The sequence below is a fragment of the Mauremys mutica genome, chromosome 11 (genome assembly GCF_020497125.1).
Source record: "Mauremys mutica isolate MM-2020 ecotype Southern chromosome 11, ASM2049712v1, whole genome shotgun sequence".
Taxonomy (NCBI): domain Eukaryota; kingdom Metazoa; phylum Chordata; order Testudines; family Geoemydidae; genus Mauremys; species Mauremys mutica.
The window spans coordinates 55,996,385-56,017,823 of record NC_059082.1 but is presented as its reverse complement, the minus strand read 5'-3'; the positions used below and the strand labels follow the sequence as shown (position 1 = coordinate 56,017,823).

General features: G+C 47.0%; 2 protein-coding genes across 3 annotated transcripts in view; one reads left to right on the top strand and one right to left on the bottom strand.

Moving 5' to 3' along the window:
- Positions 1 to 734: 734 nt before the first annotated feature.
- The window catches only part of STUB1 (STIP1 homology and U-box containing protein 1), a 31,131-nt gene continuing 10,426 nt past the window's right edge, over positions 735 to 21,439 (top strand). The window contains exon 1 of one of the 2 annotated variants that reach the window (XM_044979954.1): positions 735 to 1,055. In XM_044979954.1, the coding sequence (XP_044835889.1) occupies positions 975 to 1,055 (81 nt within the window). In that variant the 5' untranslated portion in view covers positions 735 to 974. Of the gene's footprint in view, positions 1,056 to 20,886; positions 21,118 to 21,439 lie in introns of those variants that run through there. The other variant, XM_044979953.1, reaches the window with a different exon arrangement.
- LOC123344137 lies at positions 14,009 to 20,010 on the bottom strand. The gene is made up of 5 exons (XM_044979955.1): positions 19,466 to 20,010; positions 19,089 to 19,182; positions 16,665 to 16,824; positions 15,695 to 15,847; positions 14,009 to 14,456 (listed from the first exon to the last, which is right to left on the bottom strand). Exons 1-5 carry the CDS (start codon positions 19,591 to 19,593, stop codon positions 14,284 to 14,286), a joined length of 708 nt encoding a protein of 235 aa, XP_044835890.1. The 5' UTR covers positions 19,594 to 20,010; the 3' UTR covers positions 14,009 to 14,283.

Sequence of the window (21,439 nt, the reverse complement as noted above, 5' to 3'; positions counted from 1 at the left end):
TGGAGGGATAGCTCAGTGGTTTGAGCATTAGCCTGCTAAACCCCCTGTTGTGAGTTCAATCCTTGAGGGGGACACTTAGGGATCTGGGGCAAAAATTGGTGCTGCTAGTAAAGGCAGGGGGCTGCACTCAATGACCTTTCAAGGTCCCTTCCAGTTCTAGGAGATTGGTATATCTCCAATTTATTTTTTTATTGTATCAAATGCTTTACATCCAGCCAGAGTTATACAGCATGTCAGCTGCATGCCCTTCCTTTGGGAAGAGGGAAAAAATAAAAAGATACTGAACTTGCCTTATAATTAGTTCTTTATACTGCTAATCATTATGGAATACATCCAACCCTCATGGCATTTCCTGCCCTCAATTTCAAGCACATTATAAAGGTGTGGCTAATTACCCTCATTTTACTGATGGGGAAACGTGGGGTCAGAAAGAGAGCAAGTGACTTGGGCAAGGTCACTAATCAGCAAGTCAAAGATGGGGCCAGCAGCTGGCTGTCCTAAAATAAGCTGTTTATTGTTCAGAGTCTTGTTATCCTATAGGGGCCTTGCCATTTATTATTGTTCAAAGGCACAGGAATATCACAATGATTGTGGAGGGTGAAAACTCAGCAGAGACTAATTCCCTAATTGCAAACCCCATCTGGGGAAATTGTATTTGGCTTCATCTTCTGGCTCCTTAATCAACATGGTGGGTACTCACAAGAGGCTATAAAGTGAAGCCCCCAAACAAACAGGGAATATAACAGAGTCACCTCTGATCATTGTCTTTTTCTAACCCAGCCTTATGTCAGGTGACTGGGATCAGGAAACTGGAGGAGGTAGTTGCAGTGCTTACAAGTTTTTCTGGAAGCAAGGGAGTTGCAGAGACACTGGAGGGTGTGAAGTTTCTCTGCTGCATGCAGCAGGTTTGAAGAGCTATTGCATGTGTTAGTAGGAGCATGAAGGGGATTGCAAACAGCTAGATAGGATCATTCATGAATTCTAAGATTACTCTAATCCTGGCAAGAGTGTTACCTGGGAAAATCATGTTCTCTTTGCAAGAATCCAGCTACCAGGTGAGACCATTGATTGTCATATTGCAGTCCTATGTGTTAAAGCTGTTATGTGAATTTGGGCAGATGGACAAAGTGGAACCCAAGGCACTGATAGTATATCTGATGGCCAAGTCAAGGTTATTGAGAAACATGGACTCTGCATTGTAAAGAACAGTGGTTATTTGCAGGGCTAATGAAAACTGCACTTCTCAAATGAAGGTGTGATACCGCAAACCTTCTGACTGCTTTTCTAGAATGCAAAGTCTAGCCTTAGAGAGAATACAATGATAAACCAAGGGTAGAGACCAGCTCTGATTAATAGTATGGTCACTATAATAAAATCAAACAAGCTCAGGATTGGTATAGATCCAAGTATGGGTATCTAATGTGAGTCTACCCCCCCGCCCCGCAAGAACACTTGAGGAGGTCATGACTAGATGTTGAAATACAAGAGTGGTTTTGGTTTTGGGTACAAGCCAAGGGTTTTTGGCAAGTTTGACTCAACACCTTCAACTCCCCTCTAAGTAGATATTTTTAAGCAACTTTCCCATGGGACCCCCCCTGCCAAAGGTGTACAAAAACATCATGTCCTGGATCTTTGAGGATCTGGATTGGGTGGAATTGACAGTCTCCTCACATGGTGTGAAAATGATTAAGAGCACAATAAGAAACTGCAGTGTTCTCCAGCATGAAAAATTGTAAAGCCTTAAATTGAACAGCAACAGCTGCCAAACTAGGTTGAGATTAGTTATGTAAGACACATACTTGGTGACAAAGGAGTCTGACCCAGCTCTAGAAAGGTGGAAGCAACTGCATAGTTGAAAAGGACCTAAAATGAAAAGTTATTATGGAGATGAATGAGTTCATTAACTTATCTAAACAGATTCACCCATCACTTGTTACTTAAGTCTCCTCAGAATTCTGGTTGTGCATGGTACAGGATAGCAGGGATGGCTAGCAAAAGCCAGCTATTTAGAAACAAGCTGTCACAGAAGCACTGGTATTGAAATACTTCAGGATTAAGAATTGAGGATCTCAGTTAATGCATGTTCATATGGGTTGGGGGTTGTTCTGCAAGATGATTGCCTGGTGGCATATGCTTCTAAAACCCAACAGAGCTACAATCAGCCTATGTGAGCAAAGCTGACAAGGAAAACAAGGCCCCTCCCCTCACCTGAGAGGAGTATTTTAATTACAGCAGAAGTCTCACATCTCAGTGATGGACTGAGTGAGCCAATCAATTCACATCTCTTCCTTCCACAGGTTCAGTAGGTATCTCCTTTGACTTGTGTCAGTTCAATAGATCTCAGAGCCTTTGTGATTTAAGGGTTGGATATCTTGATTGGCATGCACTGTGCCTCTAATACCCTCAGTTAATTACAACGTGATTAATGGTTTCTGATTCCCCCCCAAACTGAGGGAACTGCTCCCCGGTTAGTGTTTGTGCTTGTAAATTGACATATCAGCATCCAAAAGGTTTTTTTTGATCTTCTACAAGGACTTAATAAGAATTTCTCAAGTGTGTTTCCTATGTGTTGCTTGGCGTTTTCCCAAAAGATAGCCACTCCCTGGTGTCCTAGTTATGAATAAACATCTCCTCTCCGTTCTTTAAAAACCAAGGCCTATTAATAGCAGCCTCATCTCTGTCAATTATTTCTTTGCTCAGTGGCTGCTTTCTCAGATATCTCCTAGACAAAAGCTTAAATATGTCATCATTCTATAATAATTACAATCTGTATTGGCCACTCAAAGCTCAGACTGTCTCATGCTCATCTCCAAGCAGGGTTGGATGATGGGGTGTCTAGCACAGTGGGGAGTGCCTGGAGTCCCACCATTTCTATCACTAGTGGAAGTGCACTACTGTTGGCTAGAGTGGGACACATTTCAGAAAACAGACTAGTGTAGATGTAACTTCAGGAGTGCCTTTGATTTGCCAGGCGTATCGCTCCACCAGTGTCTGGTTAGTTGATCCTTCAGGAGCAGATGATCCTGTGGTTCCCAACTCCCCAAAAGTCAGGCAAAGATTTTTCACTCTCCTTTTCTTCCAATCTGTGTGGCCTTCAGCAGATTCTCATCATGGCCAACACACAGGACAGAAACAACCTGCCAAGTGACCTGGAAAGACTAGAGCAGCAGAGGCCTCAGGCAAGGAGGGGATAGTCACTATTAATAAATGTTAAGTCCTACCCCACAGTGGGGAAATAAACAGAGATCCACAAACATGAGCGGGGTGGGGGAGGAGTATAAAAGCAGTGATGCTCAGCTCTTTAAAGTTAGTTCATTTTCATATGGCCTCCAAAGGTGACTTGCAAAGTGCAAAGGGACGGGTATGTTTCTTGCCCTCATTTTTTCGATATATAAAGAAGATCTCAAAGATGGTAGTGGCAGAGCACTCCAGCTCTCTGAGAAGAGTGAGGGAAGTTGACTGGAGAGCGTCTTGTTTTTCAAGCCTTATTTTTTTGCATTAGATCTTAGTCCTCCAGGGGAAAGGAGATTATATGGATGACTGGGGAACTAGTAGGTTTATACTTGAGAAATGAAAGAAAGTCAAACCTGACTGAGAAGGGAAGTGACTTTTATTCAGGCTGTTTACCTCTCTAGTCAAAATTTTCAAAGTTAGGTGCTGTGTGCATGAGATTTTTAATGGCACCGTGGCCCTTTTTGCCCTCTTAATGTGCATTTAGGCACCTAAATGAGATCCTGTTTAGTGCACCTGCCATTCCCATTGACTTCACTGGACTTTGCAGCTGCTCAGCAGCTCTGAAAATCAGGGCACTTTTCAGGAGGTGCCTGATGTTAGGCATTAATGTTGGTAAACTTGCTGAGCCCAAGCAATCAAAGATCCTGACTGGTTTAACATAGCTGAGACTTCAAAAATAATACATGTTGGGTTCATTGTGTTCATCTTTTGCTATCTGAGCCATGAGGGTTTGTATTTCAGAGGGTTTTTTCCTCTGAAACCATACCAGGAAGGCTAGAAGTGTGTTTTGTTTTTTGTTCAAATGAAAGCCAACATTCTCATGCAATCGTCAGAAGCTGAGGCTTAGAGAAAAAACTCCAACTATCCTGAGAGTTGGCAGTGCTGAATTGTTTGAACATCTGTTTGGCTAAAACACTTCAGAGAAAAGGCTCTTCATTTTAGGAATCAGCCCCCCTTGTTGTTTCAGTCCACATCTCTGGCCTCATCCAAACACAAACTTGCATCGAAATAACAGAATTGGCTTGAATTCACCTCTTTTTGTTTTTGGTATGAGTTCGCATGCGGCCATTTATTATTCTGAGTAAGAGGATCCCAATTTGATTTTGCCGATCAGAAATTGGAGAATGCTCACTCTGACATTTGATAGGGCAGATCCTCAGCTGGTGTAAACGCTCTATTGACTTGCTAAGACTTTTATTAGGATCACCAGTTCAGAGACCTATTGTATCAGGACCTCCTGGAGATCCTAAACCCCATAGATTGGGATTCTTCTGCTGTGGTGCAAAGGAATAACTGCCATTAGTTAGATATCTTCAATTTATACCATCTGAAGATCGATCTCTTAGGTGTTTCTGAGCTCCCCTGCAAAAGATCTTACCTTTAAAAATCAGTGGGAATCTGTGGGGAAATGGTTGCCAAATATCAAAGGTGAGATTGTGTAACCCTTACTCATGTTGGTGAACACTTAAACAAATAGTTACATTAGGCCAGTGTAAGTAAAGATTGTGCAATCTAGCCTTAAATTCCTACCATAGACATCTCTTTAGCACTGGCTTTGTGGATGAGTTAGAGACAGATAACAAGGATACAGATAGACAAGGACAGGAAGTCATAAACAGTGCTGAAACCTTTCTACGGTAATTCACCAAATGAGTATCTGTAGGTCGCTAGCACAACAGGTTTTACTATAAAACTTTGATGGCTAGACCTGGGTCATTGCATTTTTGGATACACTTGAGCCAAATGCAGAGAAAATGTGAAAGATGGAAAAGAACTTCCTTAGACCCACTTACTTATGTGTACGGCAGTCTGTCAGTATGAATTATTGTCTGAGGAGTCATGAGAAAGTGTAAATTATCTTTAACCTACACCACCTTATTTTCTCTCCCTCCCGCCCCCAGTTGCTTTTCTTCCACCATGCATCTCTGTCCCCTTAAACTTAGATTGACCTAGCTACATTGCTCAGGGCTGTGAAAAATTTCATGCAACATAGTTAGGTCGACCTAAACTCTGGTGTAGTGGCAGCCAGGTCAACGGAAGAACTCTTCCACAGACCTAGCCACAGCCTCTGGGAGAAGTGGATTACCTACACCAACAGAAAAACTCATCTATGCAGGAAGCATCTACACAACAGCGGCATAGCTGCTGGGCTGCAGCTGTGTGACTGTAATGTAGGCATACTCTAGTGAGTAACTTAAGGGCATGCTTACACTACAGCCTGTATAGTGGCACAGCAGCACTGCAGTGTTGCAATTATAGTGCTATAGTGTAGACCCTTCATACATCGACGGACAGGTTTTTTCCATTGAGGTAGTTAATCCATCTCGACAAGAGGTGGTAGCTAGGTCAACGGAAGAATTCCTATGTTGACCTAGCCATGGCTACACCATGGCTAGATCGACCTAACGATGATGGCCAAGGTGTGAAATTTTTCAGTCTTGAGTGACATACTTAGGTCAATCTAATTTTTAAGCGTAGACCAGGCCTACCACTCTCATACACTCAGGCTCAGTGGGCCAAATTCAGATGTGAGATACCAGTTGATGTAAATTACCTGTTAGCACTGGCTCGTACCCAATTATTGAACAACTGGCCTGAAGGCTTATGGGAGATGCACACATTCATGTCAGGCTGCACTTGGCCCCCTTGTGCTGAGGACTCCGAGTCCCTGTCTATGTTCTATACAACAGACCTAGAGGTCTTTGACCATCGCTTATTCCTGGTCTTCACTTAAAAATATAGGTACATACCTATGTGGAAGCCAGTAAATAATTAACAAGGTTTTGAAGAAATCTTAATGATCTTGAGTTACAGTTTTAAGAATAAGGCTAGTGGCCTTTTCTAGTTGGCCTAATTTCTCATCTCGTCCATGGCTCGGAGGAGGACTGTCCCTGAGGACGTCTGTCTCTCTGTTGGGCTCACGCCATCTGAACTTATTGACTGTGCAGCAGGATCAGATGCAAAGTGGTATTGGGGAGAGGCCCCAATAAGGTTAGTTTATAGCAGTACTGGGAACTGCTGAGTTGGCCAAGGTAAATGCATAAGGTAATGCATAGGTAATGCATTAGAATGCACCGGTGCTGAGGGGTTTTTACCGCCTCAAGAGGGGTTGTCATACCGCCTCATGGTATTGGTCCGGACCAGGTAAAGATGCATCGTGGTTTTAAAAAAAAAAAAAAAAAAAAGAGAGAAAAATTTTTTTAAAAAGAGATATAAAGGTTAAAAAAGGGTTTAAAAAAAAAAAAAGGAAAAAGGAAGAAAAAGAGGCCTTGGTGTGTGTGTGTGTGTGTACACCAGTGTGAGTGGCTGTTACCGGGCTAGCCTGGTAACTAGTGGATCTTTAGGAGATCCGACCCACGGTGGGCTGACTCAGCCTGGCATAGTCCGGCGAGGAAGCTGCCTGGGTCTAGGAGTGTGTGAACCCATCTTTCCTCCCCTTTCCTTGTGAGTCTCTCCTGTGTGAGTGGAAAATGGGTAAGGGACTGTCTAAATATTCCACCTCACCCCCTAAGGGTACCCCAGCATATTACATGTACGTACACTATGGTCCTAAAACCAGCAGGTATTTAGCGAATTGGAATCTTCACACGCGTGAAAATCCATCTAAACAGTGCCCATTGGAAGGTATTTTCAATCTAGATAAGATCATATATCTCAGAGGAGCTTTTAATCACAAAGAAAAACCTCTGACACAGTGTGAGCAATTTGTCTAGGAACGGGTTAAATAAATCTGTAAGCAACGCTCACGGGTGTGAAAAATCCACAGGTCGGAATGATGTCGATATGCCAACTTTGGATTCTTTGACAATGGGATGGTCTTCCAAGAAGAAGGATTGCTAGGCAGAGATGGGCTCCACCTCACGAAGAGAGGGAAGAGCATCTTTGCAAGCAGGCTGGCTAACCTAGTGAGGAGGGCTTTAAACTAGGTTCACCGGGGGAAGGAGACCAAAGCCCCGAGGTAAGTGGGGAAGTGGGATACCGGGAGGAAGCACAAGCAGGAGACTGCAAGAGGGGAGGACTCCTGTCTCAGACCGAGCAAGCGGGACAATCAGCGAGTTATCTTAAGTGCCTATACACAAATGCAAGAAGCCTGGGGAACAAGCAGGGAGAACTAGAAGTCCTGGCACAGTCAGGGAATTATGATGTAATTGGAATAACAGAGACTTGGTGGGATAACTCACATGATTGGAATACTGTCATGGATGGATATAAACTGTTCAGGAAGGATAGGCAGGGCAGAAAAGGTGGGGGAGTTGCATTGTACGTAAGAGAGCAGTATGACTGCTCAGAGCTCCAGTATGAAACTGCAGAAAAACCTGAGTGTCTCTGGATTAAATTTAGAAGTATGAACAACAAGGGTAATGTCGTGGTGGGAGTCTGCTACAGACCACCGGACCAGGGGGATGAGGTGGACGAGGCTTTCTTCCAGCAACTAACAGAAGTTGCTAGATCATAGGCCCTGGTTCTCATGGGTGACTTTAATCACCCCAATATCTGCTGGGAGAGCAATACAGCAGTGCACAGACAATCCAGGAAGTTTCTGGAAAGTGTAGGGGACAATTTCCTGGTGCAAGTGCTGGAGGAACCAACTAGGGGAAAAGCTCTTCTTGACCTGCTGCTCACAAACAGGGAAGAAATAGTAGAGGAAGCAATAGTGGATGGGAACCTGGGAGGCAGTGACCATGCGATGGTCGAGTTCAGGATCCTGACACAAGGAAAAAAGGAAAGCAGTAGAACAGAGACCCTGGACTTCAGAAAAGCAGACTTCGACTCCCTCAGGGAACTGATGGGCAAGGTCCCCTGGGAGAATAACATGACGGGGAAAGGAGTTGAGGAAAGCTAGCTGTATTTCAAAGAAACCTTATTGAGGTTGCAGGAACAAACCATCCCGATGTGTAGGAAGAAAAGTAAATATGGCAGGTGACCAGCTTGGCTTAACAGTGAAATCCTTGCTCGTCTTAAACACAAAAGAACAGCTTACAAGAAGTGGAAGATTGGACAAATAACCAGGGAGGAGTATAAAAGTATTGTTCAGGCATGCAGGTGTGAAATCAGGAAGGCCAAATCACACTTGGAGTTGCAGCTAGCCGGAGATGTTAGGAGTAACAAGAAGGGTTTCTTTAGGTATGTTAGCAACAGGAAGAAAGTCAAGGAAAGTGTGGGCCCCTTGCTGAATGAGGGAGGGAACCTAGTGACAGAGGATGTGGAGAAAGCTAGTGTACTCAATGCTTTTTTTGCCTCTGTCTTCACAGACAAGGTCAGCTCCCAGACAGCTGCACTCTGCAGCACGGTATGGGGAGGAGGTGACCAGCTCTCTGTGGAGAAAGAAGTACCGGTAGTTCGGGGCTATTTAGGAAAGCTGGACGAGCACAAGTCCATGGGGCCGGATGCGCTGCATCCGAGGGTGCTAAAGGAGTTGGCCGGTGAGATTGCAGAGCCATTGGCCATTATCTTTGAAAAATCATGGCGATCGGGGGAGGTCCCGGATGACTGGAAAAAAGCTAATGTAGTGCCCATCTTTAAAAAAGGGAAGAAGGAAGATCCAGGGAACTACAGGCCAGTCAGTCTCACCTCAGTCCCTGGAAAAATCATGGAACAGGTCCTCAAGGAATCAATCCTGAACCACTTAAAGGAGGGGAAAGTGATCAGGAACAGTCAGCATGGATTCACCAAGGGCAAGTCATGCCTGACTAACCTAATTGCCTTCTATGACGAGATAACCGGCTCTGTGGATGAGGGGAAAGCAGTGGATGTGCTATTTCTGGACTTTAGCAAAGCTTTTGATAGTCTCCCACAGTATTCTTGCCAGCAAGTTAAAGAAGTATGGGCTGGATGAATGGATGGTAAGGTGGATAGAAAACTGGCTAGATGGTCGGGCTCAACGGGTAGTGATCAATGGTTCCATGTCTAGTTGGCAGCCGGTATCAAGTGGAGTGCCCCAAGGGTTGGTGCTGGGGCCGGTTTTATTCAATATCTTCATTAACGATCTGGAGGATGGTGTGGACTGCACCCTTAGCAAGTTTGCAGATGACACTAAACTGGGAGGAGTGGTTGATACGCTGGAGGGTAGGGCTAGGATACAGAGGGACCTAGACAAATTAGAGGATTGGGCCAAAAGAAATATGATGAGGTTCAACAAGGACAAGTGCAGAGTCCTGCACTTAGGACGGAAGAATCCCATGCACTGCTACAGACTAGGGACCGAATGGCTGGGCAGCAGTTCTGCAGAAAAGGACCTAGGGGTTACGGTGGATGAAAAGCTGAATGAGAGTCAACAGTGTGCCCTTGTTGCCAAGAAGGCTAATGGAATTTTGGGTTGTATAAGTAGGGGCATTTCCAGCAGATCAAGGGATGTGATCATTCCCCTCTACTCGGCACTGGTGAGGCCTCATTTGGAGTACTGTGTCCAGTTTTGGGCCCCACACTACAAGAAGGATGTGGATACATTGGAGAGAGTCCATCGGAGGGCAACAAAAATGATTAGGGGGCTGGAGCACATGACTTATGAGGAGAGGCTGAGGGAACTGGGATTGTTTAGTCTGCAGAAGAGAAGAATGAGGGGGGATTTGATAGCTGCTTTCAACTACCTGAAAGGGGGTTCCAAAGAGGATGGATCTAGACTGTTCTCAGTGGTAGAAGATGACAGAACAAGGAGTAATGGTCTCAAGTTGCAGAGGGGGAGGTTTAGGTTGGATATTAGGAAAAACTTTTTCACTAGTAGGGTGGTGAAGAACTGGAATGGGTTACCTAGGGAGGTAGTGGAATCTTCTTCCTTAGAGGTTTTTAAGGTCAGGCTTGACAAAGCCCTGGCTGGGATGATTTAGTTGGGTTTGGTCCTGCTTTGAGCAGGGGGTTGGACTAGATGACCTCCTGAGGTCCCTTCCAACCCTGAGATTCTATGATTCTATGAACCCTGTGTAGACATAGCAAGGTGTCTGTCTAGCATTCTTCTGTCAACCTAGCAGCCATCAGTCAGGGAGGAGGTGTTCCTACAGTAAAGGAAAACCCCTTCCACCAGTGTAGGCTGTGTCTACACTACAGGGTTATCCATAGCTATGGCACCATAGCTATGCTGGTTTAGTCACCATAATGTAGCCATACTCTTTTATACTTTGATTTTTAAACACCAAGTCAATGGAAGGTTTGCAGCAATTGACTTTAAAAGGAGGAAGCTCAGGCTCTCACTGGGCCAAGAAGATCCTCCTAGCTATCCAGCCAGTCACTTTGCATCTTGAATGAAAGGAATCTAGACCCAGTTGAGCTGCCAGAAAAAAAGGAAATGTGGAAACAAGTGGGAGGGGCAAAAGCCCAAAGGAAAATTGCTAGAGCAGAAAACTCCAGGCAGCTGAAATGATCCTGATTGATAGCAAATCCTGATCACTGCAGCAAGTTTTCTGAACCATGCCATGCATGCCAGGCACTTCTCAGAAAGGCACTTTCGTCTCCAGAGATACAAAGGATTCCATGCCATGCACATTGCAGCCATTAGCCTCTGGGAGCTGACAAGGAGCTGGACTGAGTGCTATCTGTTGCCCTCAAGGCTGCCTCATCACTGCTTGGCTGGGGACACAGTCTTATTTTCTATCTTGAGCTTTGCTTTCTTGATGACTTTTGGTTCCTGACTCTGCTCTTTGACCCTCCAAATCCAAAATAACTATTTCCCATTCACCTCTATTCCCTTCCCACTCCAGGGCAGGTCAGCCAGTGTCGCTGACTGTCTAATAAACTCATTCATTATTGGATGTGAGGCAGTTTGGATTCTGCAGAGTCTGCTAACGCAGCAGCTGTCCTCTGGCAGCAGGAGACAGGTCCCTTGGTTACACAGTGTCCGTAACTTGGGCTCCAGCAGCAAAAAACATCTTAGGGGAAATGTATAGGCACTGTCTAGACTGAGCAAGGCTCAGGTAATAGGAAATCCTGTGTTCTAACCCCAGCTGCTTTGGACAACTCACTTCACCTTTCTGTGCCTCAGTTTTTCCATCTCTAAAAGAGTAATAACTTAAGCTGCATCCCAGGAAGGCTAAACTGAGCCCTGCGTATAATTCAGGCATGCAGTTGTGTGAGGGGCTGCATGATTTCCCTTTTTACTGAGATGTCACCCCAATCTATTGATGTTGCATTCCTGTTTTCCTACAGTACTCCAGCTCCACCTCTCTGCCTGCCACTGTCTGCCTTTTCCATGCCTGTGTATCCAAGGAGCTGCCACGGCACAGCTCTCAACTCTGCAACTGTAGATCCCTGTTCCTGTGCAGCTTAAGAGGCACAGATGGTAGCACCTTCCTTCTCCAAGCCTCTGTTCCTCTCTCAAAGAGGCTTCAACAGCTTTATCTGGGTTCTGTCACACCAAGTATCTAGTTCCAGCTGGCTAACTACACAGTCCAAGAAGGCTCCTGCAGAGCCATGGGTTGGGGTGTTTCTCTTACAATGCAAATAGCCCTCAGATATTTTCAATTTGTTGTACACTTGTTTTTAAACGACCCAGTAAAACTGCTGAATGATGCGCCAGTGATGGCAGATCACAAAATAATTACTAGTCTGCCTCCAAATTCCATGCTGCTCAGACATGCAAGTCATCAGTGCCTTACTGCATAGTCTAAGTCCATAGTACCTCATAATACACAGGGCCATCCCAGAATGAATTTAATATTGGTAGTAATTTGAAAATATAAAGGGCTGTAACTTTAGTGATATTATTTAGTAACCCAAAGGATACACCAAATAGCTGATGGAATAGGTTGCACATGGGATGCTGGGAGATAGGGACCTTGGCATGAGCTGGCACCTGATGTCTCAACTAAACATTATAAACACATAGCTGGAATCAGTCTGGCTCACCTGTATGTTAGTATTGTTAAAATAGGTATTAGACTTCAAAGACTGTGTTTAAACTTTATGGAATGCTTGATGCCTGCAGCAGCTCACAATCTCCTTATAACAGCTGTCACTTATTGTAAGATAATATTTGAAAGTTTGCATTGTGAGTGCCTCTGTGTAAATCACCAGTCAGGTGTGAGACATTAACTAGTGTGAAATGCTGGTCTCTAACCAAATGTCCTGCCCAAAAGAGAAGACCCATCAACACCAAACAAATTATTGTGGAACAGTAGAGGACAAAAGACTCTGTTGCCTGCTCTCTTCTCCCCCTCCTCCTTGCCCCATGAAGATGAATCATGCAAGTGAATTCCCACCATCAGCTGAGTTCCCCTCAAAGTGCAAGGAGGAGTGGGAAGAAACCCCCCTAACAAGAAGGAACTCTATCTTGATGCTGCTTGGACTTTGAAGGCAAGGTTTTCTAGGCATCAGTAAGAGAACCCCAGTACTTAGCCAGGGTTAGCCCGAATGGGCATATAGAGCTTGTTTATTACAGAAGCATCTATTACATTTTGAAACGTAAGATTGGAACTTATTTGTGTGTGTATGTTCATTTGCTTTAAACTTGTAAATAATTCTTATTTATGTTTCCTATATAAATTTAGGTAGTTTATTATAGGACTTGCTACAAGCTTTGTCTTTAGTGTGAGATCTACAGTGCAATTGACCTGGGAGTAAGTGACTTGTCCTTTGGGACTTGAAGTAACCTGAATATTGCTGTGATCCTTGGTGTAAGGGAGCATCTATCACAAAGGTGGGCTTACCTGGCTGACAGATTGGAGTACCCAAGGGGACTCTCTGTGACAAGGTAGTTACAATGCATGATGAATTTACACTTGATTGGTGGTGAAATCTAAATAGAACTCTCAACCAATTTTGGGTTTGTGCCCTGGTTCTTAACAGGCTTCCCTGAGGTTGGTATTCATGCTCTCTTGAGCCACTGAAAGGCTGTTTGACCACATACAACCTTCATCTTTGTTTCATCCACTTGAATGGGGTACAAGACATGGATTGCCCCAAGAGTCATCCACAGATGTGCCAGGAAGGGGGAGATGCACATAAACCGGATATTGCACCTCACTCCTTAGCTGCAGCAGCAACCCTTCATATCCTAGTCTTGGGGACTCCCTTCCCCACCCCTCACGCTTGCACTGCACCGCCCCCCTTCCTCTGGGCTCTTCCAATCCTGGAGTCCCCACAGCTTTGCCAATGTACCAAGGGCCTGAACTGTAGCATCTTTATTCCAGTACACTGCCAATACACTTTAGCACCTGGAATGTGCAGTCATGCCAATTACACCAACAGTGCTAGCCAAATCCATTTCCTTTTTCCACTCCTTTCTTTTTTGCCTCCTTTTATGATGCCTCCTATGCCTGGAATGCTCTCCTGATCCCCATCTGTCAGGTCTCCAGTCCCCTTTCAAGTCCCTACTAAAGACACCCTTCTTTTGTAGGGTGTACCCATGGAAAAATTGAATAGACTAGGGAGAGGAATAGAAGGAAGGGGGAAATAAAACCCATGGCGACTTCCTCTCTGGATGTCTCAATGCATTTTGTCGGTCACACAGAGCATAAGCTCTCCAGAGCAGACACTTTCATGATCTCTGACTAATGTACAGGGCTGAGCAGATCACCAGTTCTTTTAATGATCATGACATGCAGCTATTGTGATGGAAGAACTCTGATGATACAATTCCAGTTGGAGGAATCTTCAATCAATGGGATTACTGGAGATGGAGGTAAATGGTCCAGGAAGCCAGAGCTGGGGCCAGGATGGCATCCTGGAAGATCCATTCATGTTTAGGAGGTAGGTGAGATGGGACAACAGATACAGTATGAGAGAGGGCACTTCCTGTTGGCACATCATTATCCTATTGGCAACCAAGCAAACCCCAACTATGTGGTACTATGAAAACCATCAAAAGTTTATTAAGGAATTATTGTAAAAATCACTGCACACACCAAGCAGAGGGCTCCTTTTGAAAGATCAGCTTTGGTTCCAAAGGGGGAGTGATTCAAACAGAAGAGCTCCCCTTTATTTCTTCCCACACCTGATCAATTTGACCCATTCCCTGAATGACTCCCCAAGGAGTCCAGCTTTAGCATTTTAGTCAAACTGTGCATCAGATAACAGGAGGCAAACACTGTGTGATGCTTGTTAGGTTCCTGGCTGATGTTTTCACCTGGCTTTCCATTTTTTTGTGGGTCTAACATCCTCATCCGCCTCATCATCTGCCTTCTCTCCCCCTGAGCTCAGAGTCTGCAGCAGTGAAGGACACAATTTCTGTGCCACAGCCCAGGCCCAGAGACACATCTCCACACGATGAGGAGTCCATGCTTTCTCTGTATCCACTAGAAAAGATCAGAAGGGAGCAATTAAACTCTGCATCAGTAGAAGAACCAGATGTAGATTGATTCCTACCCTGTCTCTCCTTCATCTCCCAAATGAATTTTTGGTAAGATATGTGGCCCAGTAAAGTGAAATTCTAATCTGTACTATCAGCCTGAGACAGACTTTCTTCACACAGCTCTGGCAATGCACATTGATCCAGATCTGCAGCATCTCTCCTGGGCTCCCACACAACTTTGGCAATACACCTCACTTTGGCCTTGCAAACATCCCTCCTGCTATTCCAGTTCTCAGCCTCTGAGTGGAGAATGTCAGTCATACCAGACTAGGAGGGAGGGGAAGATCAAAAGCTGCTGCTGTTTCGTGGATGTGCACGTAGGCTGGGGCAGGAGAACATCTCTGCATTCCTGGTCTACAATTGCCCTACTGCTGCTATGGTTCTACAGTACAGCAGGGCAGGCAAACTTAGTGGACAAAATCATTGCCACACTGAGACCTTTGGAAACCCAGAAGGAAGACACAGACCAGGGGAGCAGGGAAGGGAGCTGGAGCTGGCCACAACTTCAAGCAAAAATTAAAGGGAGAATGAAAAGGCAATCCAAATTCATGGTGGGCACAGAAGGCAAGGAAAGGTTAATAAGGGAAATCTTGCAGAGCAGCTGTTTCAATACAGGTGCTGCTGAGAATGGCTCTACAGTGACTGCAAGGTTCAGGTCTAAGAAACCAGGAAATTGTTAATTTGCTTTTCAATTAATCACTTGATGCAAAAATGCCAGATATCAACAATGTTGTACTTTTGGCAATTTTCATCTGAGGATCTCAATGCACTGGGCAGAGGTGAGTAAATGTTACTTTCATTTTACAGGTGGGGGAAGCTGAAGCACAGAGAAATTAGGGCCCAGATCAGCAAAGGTATTTAAGAGCCTAACTCCCATCACTGGGAGTTAGGCTCTTAAAGTGCTTAAATGCCTTTGAGGCTCTGGGCCTATGTAATTTAGCCAAGGCCATGCAATCAGTGGCAGAGACAAGAATAGAATCCAGGGTCCTGACTCCCAGTCATTTGTGCTAACCACTGTTTTCTTGTATCATAATGACAACCTTACTGTAAGCACTAAACGGTTCATTGCAGTTCAAATAATTTCTGAAATTCAGACCATAAACACTTAACTAAAGCAGAGAGATGCAATCCTCCTTCCCCTACCCCATATGAGGTCTGGGCAGTGACCCCACCTACCCTTACCTTTGTTTAGTTTCTTGACACAGAGCTGGATCTTGTCCAGGTAGAGGATGTAATGCTTGAGGGTATACTGAATTGGGGTGAGGCCGGGGATGGACTCCATTGCTTCATCTGCCATAAATGCCGCAGCGTCTGGGGCTCCTGCAGCTAGAATTGCTAAGTGGAAAGAGTGGAAGGTGCTGAGCAGAGAAAAGGAAGAGGTTGAGAGCAGGAAGAGGAGACACGGGGCAGCCTACATGACAGTGACGGCCCTGTGTCTTGGAGAAACATGCAGCTTCTCCCACCTTGTTCAGGCTCTCAGAACACCTGGAATCAGACTCCTGATCCCACCTTCCAGGACACATCATGGAAACTGAACCCAAAAATGTATGTGCACCTGTATTCCAGCAGAGATGTGATTAACCAAAACCCTGGGTGTCTGAACAGTCTTCATTTGGGAGGAGAGGGGGACTGAAATAAGGATTACAATTTTGCAATTTGAGCTAGTCTCTAATTCCCCCCACATGTGAATGTGCCCCTGCTTTGGGGAAACACATGGGGAAACACACTGAGCCAGAGATCTAGCCACAACTTCATATGCAGGCACCATTGCGTACAAGCCCAGATGCCTTTGATTTGCTGCCTTTGCTAGCCACAGCACTAAGCATATGCAAAGGTCTTCTCTCTAAGAACTGGCCATTGGAAACAAGTTTGGCTACTTGCTGGATTGGGAAAAACTGAGACCAGGTTGCAGATGTGGGTGCTCCCCCTTTCTTTTCCCCAGTGCTCAGTTCCAGGGCCAATACTGTCTCCCAGACGTGTTTATCATCCAGGAAAGATCAGCATTTCAGATCCCACTCTAACTAGCACCATTTGGGTGGTGCTATTTGTTCAGATTTTCCACAGCACTGTGTAATCTTCCCATTTCTTACCTAATGGTATAGCCAGGCCCTGGCCCTCTTGGATTTATCCCCTCCCTCCCACAACTTCTTACCTGAAGCTGTGGCTGGTCCCACAGCCTTTAGCTGGCTCAGCTCAGTAATGGCAGCTGTCACGTCTGGAAGGAGCTGGAAAGCTTTCCTTGTACAGCTCTCCACCGTTTCACTGGAGTTAGTGGCCACCAGCTGCTGCAGACGAGGACGAAACTTTCCCCGCTAGATAGGAGGAGAGAAGAGAGCATGGTAAGGATATCCCAACCTGAGGAGCTCAGCTTCTTCTCTCTACAAGTGAGTACAGCTCATTGCTACAGGAAAAAGTCTATACCAGGGCTCAGCAACCTTTCAGAAGTGGTGTGCCGAGTCTTCATTTATTCACTCTAATTAAGGTTTCGTGTGCCAGTAATACATTTTAACGTTTTTAGAAGGTCTCTTTCTATAAGTCTATAAATATATAACTAAATTATTGTTGTATGTAAAGTAAATAAGGTTTTTAAAATGTTTAAGAAGCTTCATTTAAAATTAAATTAAAATGCAGAGCCCCTCTGGACCAGTGGCCAAGACCTAGGCAGTGTGAGTGCCACTGAAAATCAGCTTGTGTGCCGCCTTTGGCAAGTGTGCCATAGGTTGCCTACCTCTGGTCTATACTTTACGGGCACCAGCAATTAAAAGTGGCCTTTATAATAAGGGATTCAATACCGTGGGGCCATGAGTTCCTTTCCAACACATGGGAAAAGTATGAGTCCTTCCAGGGGTATTTTTTTTTTTAGTGGAGGTTCCCAAGCTATGGTCTGTGGGCCACTAGTGATCCAGAGGGAGAGCCCTTCCTGGCATTCTCCAAGTTGAGATGTCTTGTGATTGGAAAGAAAACATCCCATGTGGGGATCTTTATCCTCAAGCATGGTCCAGAAAATGAAAAAGCTATGTGACATTCTAAAAGGAAAATGCCAAGTGAGCTGAAGCTCAGAATTGAGGCTCTGTTTGGGGGGGAAAGGTGTTGTTTTTAAAACCCTAGGGTGTGCACGATTTTATGAAACACAAGATTTCCCGTAACATTTTTGTTTTGCTGGAGGGTGGGATTTAAAGCTTCCTCATGCACACTCTGAGCACATCACCCCAACTCCTCACATCACTTCAGGGGCTTCATCTTCTTGTCCTCTTTCCTAGTGTAGACAAAGCCTAAACATGTGCTCCTCTGACCACATTTTCAAGCCCCTGTTCCATTACAATGCCACTAGTTTCTTACCTTTGTTTCCAACATCTTCCCGCACCTTGTCCCCTACACTCCTCCTCTCTCCTAAATACTCCCTTTGACTTTTCCACCCTGTCCATTACACTTGGACTAACCACCCTCTTCCTGTGAGTCAACAGCCCATGATAATTTGATTGCTTGTAAAGAGTTGTTGTGTACAGTATTAATGTTTCATAAATAAGTGACTGAATAATAATTCCCCTATTGTAGTGGAAACCCACACACAACTCTGTGGTGCTAGTCAGAGGAAACTTACCAAGCTGTGTGAAATGCAAATAGCATATCTTGGATTTAAAAATATTCCTGCTCTGACATTCTAATGTGTTGTTACGAATGCAAACAGAGGATAACTTTTAACTAAAGAGCCAAATCCTCAGCCTCAGAAAGTGGGGAGGCTGCTACCTGGCATAGTGGCTCTGCCATCTCATTGTAGGATCCTGTTTAAGGGACATAACCTGGGCAACTGCATGTGGCAGAAAAGCCATATGCCCCAAGATCCCTAACTGCGCCTGGGACAATCCCTTGGGGCTATGGCAGCTGACTGCAACTTACAGCAAGCCTGAGGCTTCTATAAGTTGCGTTGGGGGGCAGGGGAGGGCGACAATAACCCCCAATTAAGGAGCCACAAAGGTAGCATAAAGACACTATTACTCCTCCCCCCAGTCGTGCATCAAGCATGGTTCAGACAGACCAGAATAGTTGGCTGGATTGTTTTCCTTGACTGCAGTACCTTTAAAATATGAATAACAGTATTAAATAGATGCTAACTACAGAGGCCTTAAGGCTGGCAGCATTAAACTCTTTCACACAGGTTTTAAAAAAAAGTCAATATAATCAGCAGAGCTCCAAACCACCAGCAATTGAAAATGATGTTATAGACCCCAAGGCTCTGAGCTTATGGCTACACTAGAGTTTACAGCAGCACTGATGCAGCTGTGCTACTGTAAGCTCTCTAATATAGTCATTCTATGGATCATGAGTCTAATTACCCCAGCCCCTGCAAGTAGCAGTAGCAGCTTTCTCACTGACACAGCACTCTCCACGCTGGCACTTAAATTGGCATAAATTATGTCATTCAAGGGGATGGCTAATTCACACACTTGAGCAACATAATTTATGTCGACTTAAGCTGTAATGTAGCCTTAGACCCCACCCCCCTGCCACTTCACAAACACTTTGATTATATGGCTGAGATGTTACATATGGCAATTCATTTGGGAAAGCTACTTACAGCAAGTTTCCATTCCATCAGTTTCACCACTTCAGCCTGTGTCAGATATTTTTCTCTCCTTCCTGCAATAGCAACTGGCAGCTCCTCCTGATACCTGAAACACAGACCCGTTGGCAGACAAGGAGTCAAAATATATTCTTGAACCTACATGTTCATGTTTCTGGAGTTGCAGCTGGTACTGACTGGCTGGGAGGAAGCTCATGCTATTGAAGACCCAGCTGCTACTGATGGAGAACGGTTGGCAGGGATTTCACACTGAAAGAGGCTGCTATGGATAGGACTCATAGCTGTATGCTTCCTCAACAGATGATGAGGTGGTGCTCCTAGAGAGAATAATGCAGCAGAAAAGAAACCACCTTAAATGCTTAAGGGTTTACCATTTATCCAGCTCAGCAAGTTTTTTCTGCCTGCCTCCTTTGGCTTTGAGTACATCCCAGTAGACATCAAACACAGTCCTCCAGTAGGCGGGGTCTTCACAACCATACAGGCCTCCACTTAATGGCATGTTTCAGGGTTCCAGGACACTAAGGATGAAGAACATCTAAAAGAGAAGGACAAAGAGACTTGATGCTAATGGAACTACAGAGCACAAACCTTATGGGAAGAAAATGCTGATCCTTATCTCCCCTCCCTACAACCTCCAAACCCATCCTTGCTTCATTCACCTTCTACTTGCCCTGTCAACATTCTCTCTTTTCTCTCCCTACTCCCTGTCCTTCACCCCACCATGCTCTCCAGCAGGCCTCTCCACCTCTTAGCACCTTTGGTCCTTACAGCCCCCCTCAAGTCACTGCCTCTAAGCCTGGCTCTCCCTGCACTCCAGGAAGCTGCAGCTCTCCGTGCCCGATGTAGCCCCTTGCTGCACTCATCTTTATTTCCCTGCAGCAGGGGCAGCTCTAGCCATTTTGGTGCCCCAAGCACGGCGGCAGGCCGTGGGGGGTGCTCTGCCGGTCGCTGGTCCTGTGGCTCCGGTGGACCTTCCGCAGGCGTGCCTGCGGATGCTCCACCGAAGCCGCGGGACCAGTGGACCCTCCGCAGGGATGCCTGCAGGAGGTCCACCGGCAGAGCGCCCCCCACGGCATGCCACCCCAAGCAATCGCTTGGTGTGCTGGGGCCTGGAGCCGCCCCTGCCCTGCAGTGACCCTGGGCCTGCTCCTGCCACCCAGCTCCTCAGCTCCCCCCCCCTCCCCCCCGGCTCCAATCCCCTCAGCTCCCTGACCCTCCCAGGCCCCCACTCCAGCCCCCTGAACCCTCACAGACCCCTCAGCCCTGACACTCCTAGCCCCACCCTTCAGCCCCCTGACCCCCACTCTATCCCCTCACCCCAGCCTCCTCTGCTCCCTAACTCTCCCAGCCCTGACCTCCCACCACTCCATCCTCCTGACCCTCCCACGCCAACCCCTTCACCCCCCCTTCCTTCCCCCTCAGCCCTGACCCTCCTAGCCCCCCTTCAGCCCGCTGTGCCCCCACTCTATTCCCCTCAGCCCTCACCTCCCCCCACTCCATCCTCCTGACTCTCCCACTCCAACCCCCTCAGCCCTCACCTCCCTCCCCAGTCCATCCTCCCACCCCCGTAGCTCCCTCGCTCTCCCAGCCCCACCGGACTCCCCTCAGCGCCGACTCCATCTCACCTGCCCTCCCCCCAGGCCCAGGCCCGCCAGGCCCGGCCCCGCCGGAAGTCCCGCTGGCTGCGGGCGGGGCGGAGGCGGGCTCGGGCTCGGGCAGGGCCGGCCGGGCTGTCGCAGTGCGAGGCCGCAGGGATCCGGCCGGGCCCCGCACGGGAGCGCTGCGCTGCGGCATGAAGGGGAAGGAGGAGAAGGAGAGCGGCGGCCTGGGGCTGGGGGGCGGCTCCGGCGGCGGGGGGCCGTGTGGGGGGCCCCGCGGCAGCGCGGCGGCCGGGCTCGGGGGCGGCCCGGGCGGGGGCAGCCCCGAGAAGAGCCACAGCGCCCAGGAGCACAAGGAGCAGGGCAACCGGCTCTTCGTCAGCCGCAAGTACCCCGAGGCGGCCGCCTGCTACGGCCGGGCCATCGTGAGTGCGGGCTGGGGGCGCTGGGCCTGTCGCGGGCCGGGGGGGGGGTCTAGCGGCCTAACGTGAGCTGGGCTGGAGGGACCGGGGAGCCGTGCGGCCTACAGGACCAAGCTGAGGCCTAGGGGGTAGGGGGCTAGAACTGAGCTGTCTGCGGGGAGGGGCTGGCACCCACTACGGGGCTGAGCTGTCTGGGGGGAGGGGCTGGCACCCACTACGGGGGGCTGAGCTGTCTGGGGGGAGGGGCTGGCACCCACTACGGGGGGCTGAGCTGTCTGGGGGGAGGGGCTGGCACCCACTACGGGGGGCTGAGCTGTTTGCGGGG